The sequence below is a fragment of the Chlamydotis macqueenii genome, chromosome 3 (assembly GCF_036417535.1).
Source record: "Chlamydotis macqueenii isolate bChlMac1 chromosome 3, bChlMac1.mat, whole genome shotgun sequence".
Taxonomy (NCBI): domain Eukaryota; kingdom Metazoa; phylum Chordata; class Aves; order Otidiformes; family Otididae; genus Chlamydotis; species Chlamydotis macqueenii.
The window spans coordinates 111,890,463-111,913,779 of NC_141558.1; the positions used below are offsets into that span (position 1 = coordinate 111,890,463).

General features: G+C 45.1%; 1 protein-coding gene across 3 annotated transcripts in view; it reads left to right on the forward strand.

Moving 5' to 3' along the window:
* Positions 1 to 23,317, forward strand: part of TAGAP (T cell activation RhoGTPase activating protein) — a 51,476-nt gene that overhangs the window by 20,474 nt on the left and 7,685 nt on the right. For all 3 annotated transcript variants that reach the window (XM_086745562.1, XM_086745561.1, XM_086745560.1), the window contains 2 exons: positions 22,730 to 22,771; positions 23,213 to 23,297. In XM_086745562.1, coding sequence (XP_086601688.1) covers positions 22,730 to 22,771; positions 23,213 to 23,297 — 127 coding nt within the window. The remainder of the gene's footprint in view (positions 1 to 22,729; positions 22,772 to 23,212; positions 23,298 to 23,317) is intronic.

A 23,317-nucleotide genomic window follows, 5' to 3' on the forward strand; every position in this document is an offset into this window, starting at 1 on the left:
ACCCACATCCTAACTTCAGAGAGCCTACTCACGGCAGACCTCTCCAGGCTATTATGTTTAGGTTGTAAAAATATTTCCCAGGAAGGTGGCAGCAGGTTCTTCCTTTGAAAAGGGTTACCAGATCCCTTCAAACTGGTAACCTCCTGGCACAGGCCCCAAGTACCTGCTGCGTCCAGGCTATAACCTGCTCGGGCAGAAACCTGGTCCCTGTTTCACCCATGGTGCCCTGATTTGGTTGAGCCCCAGGCACTGCGCTATATGATAAGCAAGGTTAACAATAATCATGCTAATAACTAGATCAACAACATCAATCAAGCGTGCCCACCCTCAAACCCCAAACCCGGCCTCTCTATATATGACGTAGTGACACAGTGACCTTTCCTTATCAAAACAATCGATTGACTTGTTTGTCTAGCGTTTAAGCATTTGTCACTGGCTTTCAAATCAGCCATCTGATGTTTCCTGATTTATGTAGGAAAGGCGCAAGCTTTCACTTCAGGAGAGTGACTTGTACAAAGCCTGTGCTCACCTTGAGGCAGTCACTGATACCCACCGCTCTTGCACGCCCGTGTTCAGCCCTGGGCAACTCTCCTCCTCCTCCAGGTCCACTTTGCTAGTTGGACTTCTCCATTCAGACCCTGGTAATACAGTCTGTGGTTCAGACGCTACCTCATGATCCTTCAAAACAAACGGAGATCAGAGAGCAAGCAGCTCTGCTTATTTTAAAGAAACTTTGAAATGTAATCATTCAGGAGGACACAAAAGGCAGAAAGGGAATTTCCCTGGATAGGCTTGGTCTGAGAGGGGCTGCTAGCACAGCTACAGGGAAATCCGCAGCACAGAGAAAGTTAGGTTCAGCCTTTAAATAGATTTCATCTGCTTCACAGGTCATAAATGTTTCTCTGGGCTCTTTGCTGGGTAGAGTGCTCATTGCAGGGTCCCAGCTCTTTTTTTTTTGCAAGCTTTGCAGCTAGAGGAGAATGAAGGAGGCTAGGCACTCTGAGGGGAGCGATGCTGCTTAAGCCCTTTAGGCTCACAAAAATGCATCAGGGGTCGAGTATCCTGTGTAGGCCATTATTCAGAAAATGCTGCCTCTGAACAGGTGCCAGCTGGATGCGTTGCAATCTAGTATGTAAATAGAGCTGGCTTGTGACTTTTAGCAAAGTATTTGACCAGTGGACCAGGACAGGACAGCTCTTTTGTAGCACTAGAAGGAAAGGTTTTCTGAACCCTACCAGACACAGAATGGGTTATGAAGTATCATGATCCCTGGTACCTGGTGGTTTTTTTTTTTTTTTGGTTGGGTTTTGGGGTGTTTTTTTTTCCCTGCAGCTGCTCTATATGGATGCATCTGAACTGTGTGTGGCTCATACATCTAAGTAAAAATGATCACGTCCTCCTTCTGTGTCCCATCCAGGTGACTGTGCCATGTATTTGGAAATGCACCACAAATCAGGCTATCTTTCCTTTTCCTGGCAGCACTGGAGGAGGGGACTCTGATTGCACTTTAGGGCTCAAGGGATTTGCAAACACCCCTGGACAGCTTTTCTCTTCACACGGGCAGAACATGCAGCCCGCACACAGGTCAGCCAGCCCACCGCACTTCGTTGACTTTTTTGCTTTCCTCCTACATTCATACAAGCTGGTGCTTCTTCTTAAAACCCACGCTTCTTAAATTACTCAGGGGGGAACTTAATTTATCAGTCTGAAGGTCTGGGAAATAACAGAGGCTACACCTCCCGATTCAGCTTCAATTGCAATATTTGCCTTACTAATGGGCAAAGTGCATTGTGTTTCCCATCAATGCTATTCATTTCTGCTGAGAAGTGACTTATCAGAGGGACCTGACTGAAAAAGAACAGAAAGATCTAAATGTATTCCTATCTAATTTCTTCTCACAGTCAGTTCAGAGGTTCCATTGTTTGGGGTAATTAAAAAAGTTTCAGTTATTGTATTAGATACACTTCCCATCAGAAATTCCCCTAGATTATACCTATAAGCAGAATTCTTAAAATTGATTTGCAGTGTCACTTTTGTGATACTATGATATGGGTTTGGGCACTTTTTTTTTTTGTGCTGAGAAGCACAAGCAAGAGCAACAGTCTTTCCTAGTTCTTTGTTTTGGGTTCGGTTTTTTTTGTTGTTGTTTTGGGGTTTTTTTCCTGGTAGAGCCATTGGCAGTTGTAAATCTTGTCTTTGTTTTTCTTGGCCTCTTCTTGGATGACAGAGGAAGGTGAATGGGAACTTAGCTGACACTTAAAGGAAAAAAAGCTGTGCCTTTAATGGATACATTTTCATCTACCTTCTTGCAGCAGGCAGCATTAAAAAAGCGTAATTTTAAGGAGCCTTCAAGGAAAAAAAAGAATAATTAAACCCCAAATTTTACTATAAGCCTATTCAAGTATTTTTTTTTGTCTTGCTTATGTTGTGTGAAAAGACTAAAGCAATAGCAGAACGCAGTAATTCACTTTGTTAGTCATTCTGTAACATGACTATATGCTGCTTTAGAGAGAACAGTGAAGACGAGGGTCTCTCTGGATATGACTGAGAGAACTGAGAGATGCGAAAAGCATCGGCTGTAGCAGAGAAGCAGGACAGCACGCTCAGAGTCCTGCTGCCAGCACTTAATGCAAAAGGGCAGCATATGTGTCACAGCTTGCATGGATCAGACCAACATTTGTTAATTGATTCTATTTTGGGGGTAGAAGATGCCCTGGAAGAACGCTCTGGGTCCCTACCGGCAATCTTGCCTTTGAACACTGTGTCCTTCTGCCCATGGGACAGAAGCTGATGTACTGGTAAAACGGAAACAGTTACAAGTGTATTATCATTCCTACTTGTTTTAGGCAGACAGTTTCTAATGAAATAAGAACTTAAATCAACCTTCTTCTATACTTTTTTTTTGTCAAGAATAAATAAAATTAATAAACTAGGGGCTTGGAAGAAAAAGCTTCTCATAAAGGCATGAGAATTGCAACTAATTCTGAAGCAAGTAGCATCATTTCCCTTTAGAGACAGAAACCTGAATTAGGTAGCTCGCCATCCTGATCCAACTTGCTAATTCCTACCTTCCTATGTTTCATGTACACTTTTTTCCTCAATGAGATGGCTTAAGCTGAAAATTCAGCTGTGTTCACAGCTTCTATGAGCTGATGAGTATTTGGATATGGAGGTTAGCTGTGGTCAGCTGTAGGGGCTTCCCACCACCACACGTCTTTACAGATCTTGGTTTCAATTGCAATTGCAAGCAGAAGTTCCAGAATAGCACAAGCAAGGATATTCCCCAAATTGTTTCTAAAATTGGGAAGTAGAAGAAAGCTGGTAGGACCTCCAGAGCTAATAAAAATGCTAGCCTCATTCACGAGGTGTGCGTTCTTGTGGAGTGCTTCTACCAAACAGACTTTTGGGCTTCCCCGTCCTTGAGCATGTTTTAAATACAATGTAAGGCGACTACGCTTGGCTGTTCAGAGAACCACAAACCCTCAGGATCAGCCTGCACTGCAGAAGCCTTCAGGTTGTTTGAATGTGCTTGGGAGATTTGCTCTGTAGGCACCTCAACACAATCAGCATGGAGAACGGTCAGGGTAGGCCCCTTAAATGGGCACTGTATGGCTCAGAACTGTTATGGATGTGAATTATAAATGCAGTCTGCAAATCTACCCTGGATATCTGTATTTTTCTTCCAAGTGAAAATGAGAGAATTGTGTAGACAAACAAATGCTGCCTAGCTGCCTATATGGATGTCTGTACATGCATTTAATGGGGCAGATCCTGTTGTCTTTTCTTTACACAATGCATTTTTATAAGGAGACAAAGATGATAATATTCAGGTAGCTCTGTTTTAGGCCGGCCTCCCCGAAATTCACGGTTCCTTGTTCAATTTGGAAGGACTAGATGGAATAAAAATAGCTTGTTTAGTGAAATACGGTCACCCACTCAAAAAGCAGAATCCTGTTTTATCACCATCAGCTCAGAGCAGTGGCTGGGAAGTTGTTACAGTGGCTCTGTACCCAGTGTTGTCTAATAGTCCTGGAAGATCTTCCCAAGGTTGGGAGGACCCTCTGCACTGATTTTAGCTCCTTCTTAGCACAGAGTGCACAGGCTGAGGGCAGGTGGTGTCTGGAGAACCAGTCAGAGCTCCCTGACCTTCCTTCTGGTCCTGGGGTTTGGGGTCTGTCTGCAACAGCTTCCAGGTTAGAAAATACTTGCAAAAGACACTTAGTCCTGTTATGTTTCATACTCTGGAAAGATTTGTTTGGCTGATCTCCTCTGCTCTGCCCCCAAGAGTGTCTCTCTCACAAGACCCCATACTAAGATGCCTCATACAGCAGAGACAAGAACAAGAAGCATGGAGAGGTGTGTGAGCTGTCTGGCAGTGGTTCCAGGGACCAGCCAGGATTTGAAGAGACCTGGAGAAGAACGAGGCCACCAAGGGCATGTCTTTTTCTCACCTTGTGAAGTTCATCTTCTCCATCTCTCTTTTGTCCTGAAGGTGGGAAGGATGGCAGAGGTGCTGCTGTGCTAACCTTGCAACCAGCCGACGCTCTCATCCAAGGGGACACTGAGGTATCTCAGGAACATGGCAAGACAGAGAAAGGGCCCCAGTGGCTCGGACTGATAAATGCAAATAGTATTCAGCATATTTAAACTGCAGCCTGCATGAGTGTTAGCGGTGTGTCACAGAAAAGAAGAGTTATTTGTAGTTGGGCTGATAGATAGAGGTTCTATTGTGAAGGTCTGCAAAGGCTTGAAGTTGTCTGTGCAAGGTTAAAACCTCCGAGTGAAAAATGTAAAAACATAGCTTGAAGTCACCCAAAGGTGATGTTGACAAATAACAGTTTCTCAGGGATCCAAGAGAAGAGATTTTGCCTCAGTTTGGGCTTGCTGAATGCTAACTGATGAAGCATGAATGTGACAACTGTAGACTTTTCTCTGTGTTACCAGATAATCTGAAACCCCACCTCTGGCTCTTTCCAATATACTGTGGTTTGTAATCACTAAGTAGTCAGTCAGCTGCTGTGAGGACGACACAAGCAATGGTCATCTCAGCACTGGGGAAGGACCCCGTGGGGCAATGATGACCAAAATGTCCCAGCACATGGAGAATTCTGGTCATGGGAATGAGCAATTCAGCAAATTTCTCGCACAGCAAAAGGCACGTAGTCGCTTTCAAAAGCATAACACAAGCCATGCTAAGTCACTTGACTGGCAAAAAAATGGGGAGCTCATTTCAAAGAAACCGGGCATATCCGAGTTGTAGAAAACTTTCGCACTTGCACAACAAGCCGCTAGGCACTGAGGCAAGACACGGACCAGCTGCCATGGATCATATGATGCCATCGGTCACGTGAACCAGCTTTGCAGAGAAAATCTCTCTGATGTCCCTTCTGGACAGTTACTCAGCAGATTAGCTGCCATGGCCCTTGCAGAAGGTTATCGAACTTCCCCGTTTTATAGTGTTATGTATTCTTCAACTCTTCTTCTCAAGAGTCCTTAGCAGGGTTAAAGAGAGAGATGGGCAAAGGCCCCCAGTCTCTGTGAGGTGAGAGTGGACAAACTTTTACCTTTCCATACTCCAGTGTAGATTGCTGCAAGCCTAAAACCGATCATACCTGGTCAGACTGAAGGGACTGGTTTTTCCTTGCTTGCTTGCTTAGTTCAGCACAAGGAAGCAGACCCCTCTTCTGGTTTATCAGCCTCCCACATGCAAACAAAAAGTGTAACACCTCAGAATCTGCCAGTTTCAATCTGAGGAGGAGGAGTGCATGAAGAAATGTCACCAGCAATTGCTTTCTGAATGCACAGTGGGCTGGAACGTCCTCTCACTGGCACCACTATTATGCAGCCTTCGCAGGAGCCTCTTGCTGACACGTGCAATCACAGCTGCAGATCTGCCTCTGCTCTCGTTTGGTTTTTGCCCTTCTGCCTTGCGCTTAGTCAAACTGGAGGCATAAATCCAACTGCTGTCTGGGTCTGGGAGCATTTTGCAGTCACCATGCCCTGGGCGAAGCAGGGGAGAACCCAACTTAGAACATCCCCGGTAGCAAGATGGGAGCCTAAAGCAGCTATTACAAAACCGTTAGGAAAAATCAGATGTGGGAATCCCCTTTCATAAAGGAGGCATGGCAGTGGTACAGACCCATGCTGCTGAAAGGAACCTAGGTAAGAAAATGAGATGCACCTCAGTGCATAAAAGAGCAGAGTGGGAGCTACTGCTGAGGAGAACAGTTTAAGAGCAAGGTGCTATTGTTATGATGTGAGCAGTACAGCTGGAAGGAAAGCGGTGATGTTATTTCTGAAGAGCTGCACAAGGAGAATGTCTGTCTTTATCAGGAATGGAGAGAAGCACTTTTCTATAGAGAAAAGCATGAAGGAGTTTTGATTCCATCTCAGTTTATTTCTTCACCTGGAAAATAGGCTCCCTCCAGTTTTCCTCTTAGACTGAAGGAAGGGTACCATTCATGTTGTGTATGCTACTCTGTATGTACTATGCATTTACCACATGTTTATGGTATTGTGGGAAATACTGAGCCCCTTTATAGTCCACGGAGAAAGAAAGAGGCAGTTCCAGCTGCAGAAACCCTCTGAGCTGTCTTAGGTTCCTACTGCAGGACAGGATTCCTCCCCATGTAGACATGCCTTCCTCTCTCTCTGGACTACGGAGAGAGTCTAGAAGACTAACTTGGATGTAGATGTGTCAGTTTAGACAGGAAATAGCCCATGGGTGTTACGCCCACTACCTTTTGCGCTGACAGGAAAGGTCTCATTGGTTCCTCGTGATGCTCCATGGGATTGGCTGTGTCCACTCAGTCTCAGCCTTTGACTGCATCCTCTTTGGGCGAAAGCTGTTATTTTGTGCTGTGTTTGAACAGGACGTTGAGCAATAAGGGTTCAGTCCTTGCTCCTTCAGCGAACCCTTGGTATTGCCACACACAAAACTGATTATAACCGTCATCCCCCCAAAAATGAAAGTATGTTTGTCTCATGCTTTTGTGATTTCAGTGTTGGGATACCAATGCTCGTGTAAATGGCAGGATGGAGGGAAAGAATAGAGACATGTCATAGGTAAGAGACCATGGCAGTGCCAGTCAGCACGTCTTCACAGCAGTGACTGTTGCTGATTTCTACCATCTGAGACTCTGGGCCTCCATTCCCAAGGCTCTGCCTCAGCGAAATGACTCTCCCAGAGATGATTCCCATGGTTGCCCTAAGAAGGCAACCTAGAAGTGAGTCCCCGCAGCTGTGGCACAACCTTTTGCCTGAAGCACAGGCTGGGTCTCAGTGAGCTGTGGGTTGCGTGCAGCAACAAGGCAGTGTCAAGGTGTGGAGAAGAGCAGGAGGTATTCAGCTGCAGATGCAGTAGTTCTATTCTTCTCTGGCCCACCAGCTTCCCTTTTGGCACTTTCTGGTGAGTTTTGGTGACACTTCACACAGCTATGCTGGGTTGTATGGCATAACATTCATCTGCTATCCCCTCTGGGCTACCTCAGAATGCAAGAATGTGGGAAGTGAAAGTAGAGGCACCACTTTGTATTTAGACCATGACCACATTATTTTGAATTGCTCCTCTCCCCTTTGTAAACAGGCCATGCAAAGCATGCAACACCATAACAGAGAGGCCAAGTTTGCAGGAGGGAGTGTGCCGAGAGGTGTGCATGTGTAGACTGCTGGAATGAGAAGGGCAGATGTACGGGGGTGCATCTTCTGTGTACTCCTACCAAGTGGAAAGTGGTCACTCTTGGTCATAGGAGATGACAGATTTTCTTTCACCTAAAAGTAGTCTAAAGAGTTGTTGACACCAGTCAACACCATTCCTCTTAACAGTCCTCAATTGCAGTCCGTGACAGCTCTGGAACACTGGACCGCCTATATAAAACCTAGAGAACCACTGAGTTCTCTTTATTCCATGACAGGCCTCACCAGTAAGTGGCAGCTATATAAGATGTAGAGAACCAGGATTGAAAGGGACTACTGTAAAGACTTCTTCTGGCTTCATGCACCTTTGTGTCAGACAAGCCGTTAGCCATTTTCTGTTTCTCTGCTCTTAATCTGCCAAAGCCCTGGTCACCTCCCTCAGACATTGCCATGACCACTCTGAGGAACAATCCTGACACTGCAGCCCTGGCAGGCGTTATATTGGTATGGAGAGACTCCAGACGAACAGCAGCCTTACGTTCAGCAGAGGTAAGAATGGGAAAATGGAAGGGGAAGGCTGCTCCCACGTGGGAGCAGAGCTCCTTCATCCTGGGGTGGGACTGAGCTGGCACAAGCACATGCAGCACCAGTGGTGGTCAAGGAGAAACCTACAGTCTGTGCTGAGGGCCAAAGGGGAGGTGGGATTTAGGCTTGCTAACCCTTGGTGACTGACATCCAGACCCAAACCTTCCTGGCCTCCTCAGCCTCTCTTCTGTGAGGAATTCCTGATCTTTTCAGGTACAGGATGACGAGCTGGATGAGAAAGTCTTTACCCATCCCACTAAAAGTATCTGAGTCTTACAAATTCTCAGAAGAAAATTCTGTTCAGATTGCACAAAACTCCAGTTTCCCAAGGTGTTTCCCAGGGAACTGAGAGAGAAGACAAAAGAGCTACATTGAAATAAACAGCAGTGGGAAAATCAGGCTAGACAGGCACTTAATGTAAGACTTTCCTGTCTTTTGTTGCGAACCAGTGAAACGAAACTTAAATTCAGTGGGTGGATTTTAATTGCAACATCATTCTTCCTGATGTCGGTTTATGGATATGTTGAGCCTCTTAAGAAAAACATTTCCATAAACTGCAGAAGTAACTGCCCTTCTGCCCCTCTTGTGAAACATATTCCAGGAAATCATGAGGAAAACAATATGTCTAGTGAGGAATCCATTTCCAGGAAAAAAAGCCTCAGGCTGGATGGGCCAAAGAGAAGAAAAGCTGAACAGTGTGGAGGGGAAACATAATTACAGAAAACTGTGTCACGGCTGTCTATCTCAATGCAGAAACAAAAAAGTGCTAGAAAACATCACATGGGTTGCAATGAGATGTATTCAAAAACTTGGAACTCAGAAAGATGAGAGTATTATTTACACTTACCTTAAGCTCATTCCTTATGCATTCATTTCAAATCCAAAATGAGACAGAGATCTTGTGAAAAAAAAAAAAGGTCTGTGTAGCCATATGACCAGAGACATTATGAGAGCACACAGAGACAAGGCAGCTAAGATAGGTTTGCCCATGCAACCATAAAGTTGTTGACTCCCTAGTTTGACTGGGCAATCAAGATCACTTTGTTTCTTCAGTGTAATTTCCCAGGTCTTTATTAGAGAAAAACCGGAGACACATTTATTGCTTTGCTCTGCAGGCACATGCATCCTTTCAATTCAGATTTTGTTGTTTGTGAGTCTGAGTTTGCAAGTTGGGGCTCCCAAGGCCCTGGCAAGGAGAATTATCATAGAATCATAGAATGGCTTCTGTTGGAAGGGACTGTTAAAGGCCATCTAGTCCAACCTCCCTGCAAGAAGCAGGGACATCTTTGACTAGATCAGGTTGCTCAGAGCCTCATCCAACCTGGCCTTGAACATTTCCAGGGATGGGGCATCCACCGCCTCTCTGGGCAACCTGTTCCAGTGTTCTACCACCCTCAGTGTAAAAAAATTTTTCCTAATATCCAATCTAAATCTAACTCCCTCTATTTTGAAACCATTACCTCTCGTCCTATCACAACAGGTCCTGCTGAAGAGTTTCTTCCCATCTTTCCTGTGGGCCCCCTTTAGGCACTGGAAGACCGCTGTAAGGTCTCCCTGGAGCCTCCTCTTCTCCAGGCTGAACAGCCCCAACTCTCAGCCTGTCCTCATAGGAGAGGTGCTCCAGCCGTCTTATCATCTTCATACCCCTCCTGTGGACCCTCTCCAACTGGTCCATGGCCTTCTTATTTTGGGGGCACCAGAACTGGACACAGTACTCCAGGTGGGGTCTCACCAAAGCAGAGTAGAGGGGCAGAATCTATGTTTATAAAGCTGAATGGAAGAAAAGTGACAACTCAGCTTAAGCCAAGTCCAGGGAGACAGCTGTAACTGAATAGCATTCCCACCAAAGTCATAGGTCCTCACTCCCTTTCTGTTTGGGATAAAAGTGTCCACAAACAGGAGAAAAAATGATATAGTCAGAATTAGTAAAGACAGCCTACAGATACGATTCAGGAGACTCTTGCTCCCTGTCCTTCTCCTTCAGAGCAAGCATGATGCATAGCTTTTTCTCACTAACTTCACGTGGCTCTGCAGAAACCCTGCAGACCCCTTCCAGCCTGTCTTTCCTTTTGACGGTATCTCCTGAGGCTTTGGATCAGTTTCCCAAAGGAAGAGCAACTGGGAAAACAGATGTAAACAGCTGAGGAACTGGAGGACACGTTCTTTCTGCTTGTTACTTTTCCTGTTTGCCTCCCAAAGGAGTCTCTGACCTCCATGCTACCACTGTCGTTGACTATGGGCACTGGTTGGGTAGCATGGGGGTGATCAGAGGTGCTTGCTCCTCACTGAGCACCCTCTTTCAGCTACCCAACTTCTTCATAACATTATATGTAACTTTCACTAGTATCTGCATGTTTTACTCCGCCCCACCATCAGACTGTGGTCTGAAAAGAGGAAATGAGAGACAAAAAGAAAATAATACCATATCTGCCTAGGTATTAAATAATTATTTCTCTCTGCTAACAATTACTTGGTATGTTTGTCTCCTTGAAGATGTCATCCAGATGTCCTTGCCACAAGCCCTCCCACTATGCACCAGCTGAGGGACTTGAGGCCTTTGTCATTGCAAGGGCTGAGTCGAAAAACAAGTCATGGTGGTTTGCACCAAATGAGGGCTTCCGTTTCAAAGATAAGGATGCATATTTGCATCTGAGGAGTCAGCCAGCTCCTCACCCAGCATCTCTGTGAATTGCTGCCTCCCCACCTCTTGGGCCCCGGATCAATACGTGCTGCAGTACGGAAGCTGTTCAACTGACTAAACCATCTCCCCTCTCCCTGCTCTGTTGCAGATGTTTTGACGGCTGTCAGATGTTCTCAGCACGGTGGCTGCTGCTGTTGCTGACTTGGTACTGACAGGAACTTGGCCTTAAATGTTCCTGCATTTAGTTGTTATTTGGACAGGCCAACAAAGCATTTCCAAGGCAACCCAAGCTTGGGAAGGCCTTTGACAATGTTTGGTACTTTCTACCCCCCCGCAAAAGACTAGTGGACTTTAAGAAAATAATGCAAAGGTATTTCTATCACTGTAGTTTTCTGTATGCTGAATAGCAAAGACACTGAGAAGGTTTGTGAGTCCCTCAGATGAAAGACCGTGAGGTTCGTATATAGCAAAAACCGGGATCACAATCAATCCCCCCCTTAAAACGTCTTTCAAAAGAGAGCTACAGCAGGTACACTGAAGATTTGTTACTGGCTGCTCTTAAGTCAAAGTGTACGCATTCCCTGATGTGGTCAGAGAAGCATGAGCGGATACTCACTCTCCTGGAAGACAGCTGGTGACTGGGAATCAGGTTAGCCAGCAATAATGGTCTGAGGCCCAGTGATGGCTGGGGAGTCTGTAGTACAACACAAATATGACATGCGTAAGTGCTGTTATGCATAATCGGTCAACACAATAGGACAGTTTCTTGGTTTTCTCTACACTTTTGTTATTGTTGCATATTTTGTGGGCAGGTTCAAACATCTCCTGAAATCCTGCAAGGCCTTAGCAGGATTCATATTGTACACTTTGCGTTATAACGTTACTTATTAAAGAAAATACCTTCCTCATTTTCCTGTGGTCATGCATGTCACTTTTAATGCGTCAAGTTTGTGGAGAAGGAATGGCTTCTGCTCATGCACAAGATTATTTGCATGTCAATGTCCTGTTAAAAGTTTCTACAGTGGGGCACCATGGTGGAGATGTGCCAAAGGATCTCGGTGATCCAGTGCCCACTTACAGTAAAGGAAATGACACTACAAGAAACATCTCGCTGTGGCCCAAGCTGTGGTCCAAGGCAGAATTCATTCAGAGCAGATTTCCACTAAGGACACAATGAAATCTCTTCATGAATAAGATTTTGGCTGGTAGTAGATCTTTGAATCATGCTCATTTTTTTAGAGATGAGTCATTGACTAAAACTTGAATCGAGCACCATTTGGAGCAGCTCATCTCTGAATCCTAGCTTTGCAGCATTCCTGTGTAATATTTCTGTGACAACTCAAATCAAAACCTAGATGCTGATCCCCGTCCTTTTTCTTCCTGTGTCCCCAGACCTGGCATTCCGTGCAAGCACCCTGATATTAAGTCCATTCTCTGTAATTATCAGATGTAGTCTAGGTCATGCTTTTACCACCTGTTTTCTGTAGAAGTGATTTGAGGAATGTGTCTTGTAGCCTCTCTGTACCTCCTTTCACTGGTACTGAAAATAAAAGGGATCCCAATGAAAAGCACTGCCTAAGTATCTCAGCCGTGCTCAGTGCACAGTGGTCATGAAGAACAGCACACTGAAAGGAGTTACACCTCACACTGCCAGAGCCTGCCTGCCCGCTCCCTGACACTAATCTCATCCAAAATTTGCCACGGTGGTCATGTTCCCAACTCCTATTTAAAATCAGGGTAGGTAGGTGACTAAACAGGCGGTAGGTCCCTAAGGGTTCTTGAGGATCTGGTCCTTGACTGCAGTTCCTCACCAGAGCCCTCAGTGGTAACTCCCCTGCACGACGCTGCCCACAGCCACCAAGGCCACCTCCAGCCGTCTCCCACCGAGGTGATGCAGTAGTCATGGGAAAGGCGATAAAACCCCACAAAGGAGCAAATGCTGTTTCCATCCTCTCTTCTCTTCTAAGGAACAGAGACTGGGGTGGCACCTTGATCGTATAAAGTACAGCCCTCATACATGTGTATCATCATTGTGAAAGAGTCTGTTGTTTCTAATGGAAATTCCCTGTTTGGAGGACAGAAATTTTTACAAAAAATGTTAGAATATTTCATGACAGCTGGTGTTCTCTCATAAAGGCACAATCCCACACCAAAAGCCTGGGATTTTTTTCCCATTCTAGCTGTCGCTTATCCCTTTTTAATTTTGAACGCCACCTAAATCAGAATGGTGGCATTTTATACCTGGTGTGCGTGGAGAGCCACGCAGCAGGAAGCGGGTCCTTTTTCAGTTATACCTACATGGATACAGAAACAGCCACCCAAACCACGGCAAGGGAAGGCATTTTCGGCGGGAAAATTTGTTCTGCAAAAGTAGTGGTATCTTATGCATTGAGAAAAAGAGAACCAACAAAACCTGCTTTTTGAGGAACCAAAACTAGGATCTGCTAAGCTATAATAAAGAAGAAAAAAAAACAGAAAGAAGGGAAAGAAACAACCACAGTGTCTGACCGTAATTTCCTTTTGGAGGATTACCTCTGTATAAGAAATTAAGCAACTCCTTTCAAGTTGATGAAAGTGTTTTGTTTTTTTTTTTCAATCAGTACAACATAATTCATCATTTAGAAACTAAACTGGAAAATGCAGGCATCTTTTTTCCTTAGTTTCATTAAAATCACTTTATCTACATGCAATACTGGCCAAACCACAGCAAAAATTCTCTAAGGTACGCAAAGTAAAAATCACAGGTTGACCAAAGAGAGGATATTGTTCCCATTTGTTGTTGGATTCTTCCCCCGCTGTTAAAGATAAATAATCTTTGGGGTACAAAATGGGCCTTTGTCTCTTGACCAGATACCCCAGTGTGCTGAAAATGGAAGAGGGGAATTTCAGGCTCTGAAGTGAAACATAAGCCCACGTGCCATTGATTTTCATGTGTTTATGATGAGAGTAGAGGAAGGGGACAAAACTATTAATTACAAGGATAAAGCAATGATTTCTGTCTCGGTACCAAATGTATTCAGTTCAGACTTCAGCTCAGCATGTTCAACTAAGCACTCGTCTATGCTATTTCCTGAAAAGTGATGAACTGGATCAAGTGCTCTGGTACACTCTGAACATCTCAGTGTTCACACAGATGGTGTCACATTGGTGGAAAGGGACGTTCTCTGGCTTGTTGTTAGGATACAGAGCAAGAATTCTACCTCTGTACACACATCCTGCCAGTTACCATCCCACTGTTTTCTAAGAAGATTAAATATGACGTTTACAAAAAATTGGCAGCTACCTCTTACCTTCAGCACTTCTTGTATGTTGAATATACAAGACAAGAAGTCTGACAGCCCTCCAGACATATATTTGACAGAGGCACATCTTGGCACTGGCCTTACTGATAGATAGAATGGGCTGTCCACCTAACCACCTCCTCTGTTTCCTCATCTTTGTAGCTCAAAACCTGAATGCAGTCACCAAAGCTTTATCTGAAAATCTGAATATGCTGTTCTGGGAACAGTGGAACCAGCTGTGTGACCTTTCCTGCAGGCTTCTGACGCTTGTGCCCTGATCCACCTCTCTGCAAAGACCTCGATCTCCACCATGATTATATGTCATTTCCATCAGGCACACCACAGCTAGCCCAGAGCTATGGGCACAGTGACTGAGTGGCCATGATGCACATGCTGATTAGCCACTCAAGATTGTTTAATGACTTTTTCTCAGGGAAAAAAAAATCCCCACTAATTTAAAAAAAAATGCTTGTAGGAAATTCACTGGCTTGGGGAAGAGTTGCCCACTTGCCTGTTGTGACTGAAATTAATGTAGACACTAAAAGATAATGGGAGTGATGGAGGAGTAAAAAACACTTGGGAAAAAAAATTGCAGTCACATATGTCTCGCCTACAAGACTGGGAGCCCAAGTCCTAGAAAGGACTAAATCCAGTTAAATCTGGTATAACTTCTGCGTGGCTAAAGATAAAGAATTTGGTATAGGAAAATAAAAATGAGAGGACAAAAATATTGTGTGTGAGAATTTAGACACTAATGTCTTAGAGGGAATAGCTGTGGGCTGGGGGTTCCTGAGGAGCTGCCAGTGAGGCCCCTCAACCCCATGCAGAATTAGATCCTCTTTGCTAAGGAATCTTACAAACTTCCTTGCTAAGGAGGCTTTTAGCCTCCTTAGGAGTTTGAAGGTACACAGCGGTTGCAATGGCTGCAGTGCCACTTGGCCATTCCCAAGCTCACTCTGAAGGAAGTAGCTCCTCACAGAGTATGTAGACATTGTGTGACACCATGGGCCACTATCTGCCTGATGTTTAAAGCATAGCCTCTGCTGTGACCGTGCTGGAGTCCCCGTGTCAGATCCCTTCCCAGAGGTCAGGCAAAGGGAGGGGAGTTCATGCTCAGAAAAGTTTTTATTACAGAATCTAGATAAAATGGTGAGTTCAGTGACCATATTGAATGGTTATTTCATTGTGACATTGTCATATTTCCTCCTGACAATAAGCTGCAGGCTTAAAATAAGTTGAGTATTCGATTTGGCCAGAAAGTGACCTCAAGGGATACAAGTAATGCCCAGAAAATAACATATTGTCCTCACAGACGATGAATTTAAAATGCCTTCATTTTCCACTAAGGCTGAAATTAAGGTCTTCTCTTTGCTCCGTGGCATGAAGGAGACAGAAGAGGCAACAGCCGACAAACTCTTTACGAGGTTCTCCTGTACGTACCACTTTTTGCCAAAAGATACCAAAGTACCTTATGCGGTGCAGTGACCTTTTTGGCACATTATTAATGAGAAACTGAGGCAGAAAGAAGGCAAGCGACCCTTCAGATGTTGCGTGGAAAATCAAAGGGCAAAACAAAGCATCTCCTGGAGTTCACCCACAAAACCCTGACGCAAAGATGCAATTACAGTTTTTGGTTATTCTGAAAATTCCCTAATAGGGGGATTACTGAGTGCTGTAGGTTCGATGAGTAAGCCTGTTCAGCTGTTAAAGTAACTACTTTTTCCATGCTTGTGATGTTCGTTAGGACTTTTCCTTTATGATCAGTTCAGAAAGATTATCTGCATTGTTTATTCATGTCAGTCTCACAGTTATGACAGGTTTATGTTGCAGCGCACTCTCGTCCAAAGAAAACTGTGGGAATGCTTGGTTCTGGAAGCAAGCAGAAATGTTGCAGGGAGGAGGGACAACAATTGGGACATAACACAGACCTCTCAAACTCTTCTTCTAGCACATCTAGCTCTCCTAAAATAGCACTGACAGGAGTCAATTACAGTGATATGTTGCATTTTGGTGCCTGAGTTTAGCAAAGTTTTCACTGAGTGTAGCACTGGAGATGACTAACTTAGAGCTGTAATAATTCCAAGGGGTTATGTTTGAAAGATAGACTCTGGAGATGTGTGTATAACACAGTGAGAATAGGCACTTTGCCTTGTTACCTACCAAATGGAAGTAGGACGCCCTTGCAAATGTGCCAGCATCTTAGGTTTGGCATAACTTACAGGATAAAACGAGTGTTCCTATTTACTCTCTGAATATCGAGTTCAGTTAGGTTACACGAGGACAAGATCGGTTCGTGGTGTTGCACAAGCAATGCTAAGTCTCTCTGTAGCAATAAGGTCTTTGGTTTACACAAATGTTACAGCAGTTGCTGGACTTACAGTACATCTTTTGGCTTAGCATTTTTATATTTTAAGGTGCCTAAAGGTAAGAGGATTCAGTTTCTCTTTGAAAATACTCTTCTTGAGGTACTTCTGAGGTACCTATCTTGTCTCAACAAGGAACCGTGTAACTGATTACTGTAGCTAGCAAAATTCACATCATTGCTTCTCACCTTGTCCTTAGATTGAAGAAGGGCGTTTCTTTTCAGACCTGAGGAAGGGTTTAGCACCTCTATCAGTTGGCCTGGTTAAAGATATATCCTTCCCTCGCAGACTTTCTTGCTAATACTAAATAAGGCAGTTCATGACTGTAAGACCACACACAGCGACTGTTTTCAGAGAGAAAAATCCCAAAGAAACATATTAATCTGATAAATGGAAGAAAACGTAAAGCACAAACAAACCTTTAAAAGGAAGTGGAAAGGGAGAGCAAACGCTTCTGCTTAAGCCTCAGCCACCACTGACAGGGAAAATGGACATGGTGTCATGCAGGTACCTTCTCTACATACTCCTGGCTGTCACCTCTGTGCAGTGACGGCAGAGCTGAAAGCGAAGGCTGGGTTCAGAGCAGGCACATGCTAGTGGAATAAGCAAACGCAGCCACAGCAGCACCTGGTCTGCACGGCAGCAGCAGCAATTAACAGCCAACGTTGCAGGAACGCAGGCCTGAACAGAGCAGCCTGGCCGTCAAGCTGAGCCTTCTCCAGCAACAAGTGAACTCAATCTCAAAAGCATTTTTTTCTCCGTGTCTCAACAACCCTGCTCTTGCTAGCAGGTGATCCTAGATCCTGCTTGCTCTGGAGGGTGGGAATCCCTCTCTTATTCTCAGCCCGGAAGAGTCATGGTGCTTTCGCAAATGCGGAGGCGAGGACCTGCCTGCCCCAGTTCCAGGCGGGGCAGCCCTCGGTGCCCCCCCGTTGCGCGGGTTGGTGCTGGTGCCCAAGGCCATCCTCCCCGTGGTGTGCCTCCACTCTCCCTGTGTCCCCTCCGCAGCAGCAGTGACAGCCCTATTTGCCCAGAGACCTCGTGGTGCCCTGGGACAGGAGGCAGAGCCCATGCCGTAGGAAGCATTTGCTTTCTGAAATCCTCATAAGGTAGTCACGCTTTGAAACGGGATAGCAATACAAAAGAGGAGTGTTTATTTAAAACACTAACACGGCAGCTGTTGCTAGTAGCAACAATATGGCAATCACCAGCTAATATGGAGATGTTTGTTTTGAATTTATCGTCTTGATTTTGATGGGTGGCCAAAACTTTGCAGAAGAACATTTTATTTTGCTGTGTGTGGATGTGCATGCATAAGGACAGAGGGCACGACCACAAATAACTCTCACAAAACATGAGGTCAGATTTGCTCAACGTAGTTTAACGGCAGCCGGCAGAGTTGCGCTTGGAAAGATTTGCTTTGCCTGACTTTGCTTTTGCCTGGAGGGTGGTGTCCAGGTCTGTGATCATAAATGTTCCCATTCATGGTTAATTTAGTGGTGATGAGGATCTGCTTACTGGCAGTTCTACTTATTACCTAGGTACAAGGTAATCAGTACCTTGTTATTAGGTACAGGAATGACGACATGACAAGGGCATCACAATGATGAGGAGTTTGGGGATATTCCTAGGGCTTGGAAGAAGCCAGCTTGGAGGAGAACAATGGAGAAATTCCAGCTACTTCTGGTTGTTCCTCCTGGGCACCTCTGTTGACAGCCGTGTTCATGGCCATGAGTGCTTGCTATGCCTGGAGCAGCTCCCGCTCTACCAGGGCAGTTGTAAGGTCTTGCCACCCCTCAGCCTGGCTCTCTTTTATATCAATGGGACACATACACAATGAAACCCAAAATTACACTCAGGTCAAGTTTTCTTGGTCTTATTCTGGACTGGCTCCTAGGCCATTGGCAGTCTGCAGATCATCTTTTGTGTGAAGGTGAAATGACTTACGCCTGAAAATCACATGGAAGTTAGAATTCAGTTTGAAATCCAGGTTACTTCCGGTTTCCACTGATTCTCGTTTTGAGATCTGAGATAATTTTGATGCTGAAATTCAAAGCAAAACACAAGGTGCAGAAGCAGGAGAAATACAAGCCTACGTCAACCAAAATAAAAAAAAAGAAAACATTTGTACTAATCCTAAAAAGCAAAACCAAGATTCACACCTCTCTGGATTAGTAAGAAATATAATCTGTCCCTGAGAGGAAATGAACTCAGCAGAAAAGCATCATCTCAATTTCTGATTTGGGAATGGACCGCATAAAGAAGCAAAATAAGTACGAAACTTGCTTGAGTAACGAAAAAAGGGAGTAGCATCTCACTTTTCAGCACTTTTTGAGTACCTTCAACTAGAAATCTTGAAAATAATAGAATTCAGACTTAATTACATATGTTCTCTGCTATCTTGTTTACTGTAAGCGAGCAAAGATTTAGATCTACATCCGCTCAGTCAGAAATGGCGGGCAACTTAATTCCCTGACGCCTTTGTGCTGGCTACCTCGGGGACCACCAAGGAATGAGTGATTCCACCAGCACCGCTCAGATGTAACAGCAAGCTGAACTCAGACACAGCTGAACACCAGCACAGATCCTTTGGAAAAAAAGGCCTCTATGTGCCCACTCTCCACAGCTAAAAAACCCCCATTGGAACCAGTCACCTGACGACGAGTAAAAAACTTTAGAGCTGCCAACTTAAGTCTTGGGGGGAACGCCCATGAAAGAATAAACAAACCATCCTGCAAAGCAAATGCAAACAAAAGGGCATCACGGGAAGGGCACAGAATACACCTTGGTCTGTATGGATGGTATTGGTTTTGGTTTGTAACTTTTTCCTACGCAATAGTAACCTAGTGTGTGGAAGGGTGGTGCAATCTAACCCACACTGCAATCTCACCTTGATATCCGATTAAGGACAGAAATCAACTGAACAGAGCTGGGGAAAACTGACCGTGGGTTTCACTTTCGCAAGGCAGGGTTAGCATGAGCCCAGGTCCCACCTGACTAAAACTGCAGGAGTTCAGCACCAGCTGGGTTGATCTCGTTCTGAGCTGTTACAGTAGGAGGTGAGGACTGGCCTGATTAAAGCTCAAATCACCCTCTTTTCTGTGATCAAGCCCTGAACCGTGCCTGTGCAATCCACAAAACGCTTTGGAGAGGGGTAGGAAATTAGAGTTGCCTTCAAAAGATGTGTAGAAATGTGACCTGTTCTCAGCAACGCACATGCTCTGGACAGATTGTGCAGAGCTTTCCTTTCCAAAAATAGCCCACCCAACAACTCTCTGGCATAATTGCTTTCCTTATTTTGGTAAATGTTCCTATCGTCCTCCGGGGAGACCACAGTTGTGCAAGTGAAGACAAAACTGGGATACAACTCATTTTCCTTCCCTGATCAAGGTTCTTTCTGCTCTGTACGGGCTTGAAAGAGTCACTGCTCCAGGCGTGCGTCCTGCTGTACGCTTGTCACAGCTACGCTCCTGCTGTGTCTCTGCTGGTACGACAAGAAGGCGAAGGCGGGTTTCAGGATTCATTCACACGCTCCCTCATTTCTAAGAGCCATCATGTCAAACATTTGTGAAAGTAGTAGAAATAAATGCAAGTGAGCTGTGGCTGGGATTTTCCCGTTTGTGGTTTGATAAGGAGAGAAGAAAACAGATGCTCTCCAGCCACAGCAGATTTGTTCTTTTGTTTACTATCAGCTCCCAATCCCTTTGTCCTCCCAACTGATGCTGCCCCTTCATTGCTCCTCCTTCACTGAGCCACAGTGCAAGAGGAGAGAGGAGAGAAAAAAAGGAGAACACGCCTAGCTTGACTGTAGCTCACAGAAAGGGGAAAATCACCATTTGGTCTGTGTTGGCAACAAGCACTGTATAAGCCCTCTCTCCAAAAACTGTCTGGGCAAAGTGCTCAGACCACAAAAGCAGCCATGGCCTTGGAGGGGAAAGGGGCTGCCTGGGCCCAGGGGGAAGCAGAGGCATCACTCTGATGTCTCAGCTTCCATACGGAAAATGCTTCACACCTTGAGGAGCAAACCCAGTCCCAAGAGATCTGTATCTACCCAGGGTTGGCTGCTTTGCAGGACCTCCCTGCTTCTGCTTTTGCTCCAATGAACGCAAAACATTTCAGCAGAACTGAGGGCAGGAATTGGATGTACAGGAGGAGAAGAGCTCCTACAGAGACCAGTCCTACAAACCTCGTGTAAGTCCACCCCCTCTCCCTCACTCTGATCTCTGTGTAAACGCCCCCTACTCGTGTTTAAAGGAGAGTACATTCGCTTAGTCAGGGATGGCCTGGGAGAAACACACCACCTGCAAAACAGCTCCAGGTGTGCCCAAGCCGTCTGCCACCTATTCTGCTCGCCCGAGGGCAATCGCTGTGGTACAACAAGCACCGTGCTCTAAGGCATGGTGGTATAAGATCTGTACCAAACAGAGGGGCGGGCCATAGCAAAGGCTCTGAGTCTGCAAAGCAGAGCTGGATGGTGGGGAGGGAACTGGTCTTTTCAGGGAGAGAAGCAGCTGTTCACATAAGGGACCTCCATTTGTAAGCGTCCCATATGACAGGCCTTTTCTGTAAATATTCAGTGTGGAGATTGGCTGTGGGAGCTACGTCTACGTTACCCTTTACGTGCTGGTGGAGGAAGCTGCTCTGGCTGGTAGGTGTGAGGGCAGCTCGCACAGACTCCTTCTGTCGTCACCCAGCTGGCGCAGCAGCTCTTCTGACCTCGGGACCCCGCAGGCAGCTCTGCGGTGCTCAACAGGAGCCAGCACTGCTTTTTTTACTGCTTTTCACAGACGCAGCCAAGCTTCGTTCTGTGCGGCCATACAATTACTCTGCCAAGCCATAGCTTTTTAACATGCCTGGTATTCAGATGAGGCATGTTTGTTCATAGTGAAATAAGCTGCTATAAAGTCATTTTGGCAGAAGTTAGGTGTTTTGTGATACACACCATAAAACACCTATAAAAAAAGAGAATGATATGAGGAGGGTAAAAAAAAATAAATAAATCAATACTAGACGGGCCAGGTCTGATGTGGTTAAGCAAAGAACAGCTTTCAGGGTGAATTCAGCAGCGGATGTAGCCGTAACGTGCATCTACAAAGAGCTGTGTTACGACACAGCTTCATCCCCTGCACACGTGAAACGGAGCATCCCCCGGGGAAAGAGCAGAGAGACCACAGTTTGACAAGCGTGCTTTCCACCTAAATCCACCGCTGAAATGTTCCCAACCCTTTGACTCTCAGTCTTAGCCCCTGTTTTCCACTAGATCAAAGGACTGGTACCCAGAATACTGGGTTGTAATTTGCCTCTGTCAATGAGTCTGTAGAACTAATATCATGCCTTTAACATCAAACGTTGATGAATTTTCCTAAGGGCCTGGTAGAGTGACTACTGTTGTCCTTACGTCTTGATGTGCCCAGGTTGAGGGGAGTCAGCAACAGACCCTGAAGAGGTAGAGGGAGAGTAGAGGTAGATTCTTCCTGGATTTTTTTATCTCTTCAGTTGAATTAAACTTTATTACTTATTATTATGTAATTCTTACTAAGACATAATTTAATCAAGACTTTTTATTACATATTGTCATACATAATAAAATTATTACATAACACCACTTCTTCTATTGAAGCCCAAGGCTTAGATTCTCAAGAACTAGTTGGCACTGGCAAAGTGTGTGTCTACATCTGCTTGCAGACAGTAAACTGTTGCCATTAGTTTTTAAAAAATATACAAAAACATTTCTCCGAATCTTGGCTATTTCACTCCCCCATCTTTTAACTACTCTTAGCATAGCTTGATCTAGTAGTGCATCTTTAAACTGCATAATCTAAGGTCTCTGAGCAAAGGACAGACTTTACCCACTGCCCTTTAACGGTAACGAGAAGCTGCCCACACTGCAGCCCCCTCTGCACATCTCACCTCGGGCTGGTGATGCTCGATGGAACCTTTACCTGGCAAGTGTCTCATCTTTTCCTTCCATAACAGCTACAAGGGCTTTTTTTTTTTTTCTCTAAAGAGCAAAAAAAAGTAGCTCCTTTAAAAGGAAAGAGGAAGCCAGAAATTTCGTAGTGTCTCAGTCCTGCCCCATGATGCTTCTTCCTGTCTGTGAATTTCCACCTGCTCTCTCTGCATATATAAGGCAGTACACGTGGGGTAGAACTGTTTAGTCGCCTGCCTCCGTCCAAAGGATTAGTAGCAGTGTGGAGTGATGCTGTTTCTCCTTTCCTCTGCAGTTCGCGGGAGGTGAAGGAGCTCTGGCTAGACTCACTCCTTAGGTAAGTAACCCTGGGATCAAATCTGTGGCGTGGCAGTCGAAGTCGGCGGAGTGCTCCAGATGCAGCTGTACAGATGTACAAAAATACAGAGAGGGGAGAGGTGCGCCTACTGCAAAATGTAGTTCATGGGCAGAGCTGACTGACTCGCTTAGCCTTGTGTCTGCAGATTAGCAACAACCTCGCGTATCTGTCACCACTTGCTAATTTTTTTTGCATGGATTAAAAATAGAAAGCTGCTTTTTTTTTTCTGTTTTATTCAAGAGGCAGATAGAGCAGCAGGGCTGAGTGCCTTCCAGAGAAGGGCTTTACGATTGACTTGTGTGGGATATCTTGCTGGTTCAGGATCATACTTAAATGCTAGACTGGCTTGCAAGGGAGAAGTACAAGAAAGGTGCAGTTTTACAAAGCTCTTTCTTTGTCCATTCCCTGTTCAATAAACAGGCAAACAAAAGGACCAAAGGAAACCAGAGTGTCCAGAGCTCCCCCGATCAAACTCCTAATGAAAGTGTTAAGCAGCTGTAATACTGTGAGTGTCTTTTATTGCTT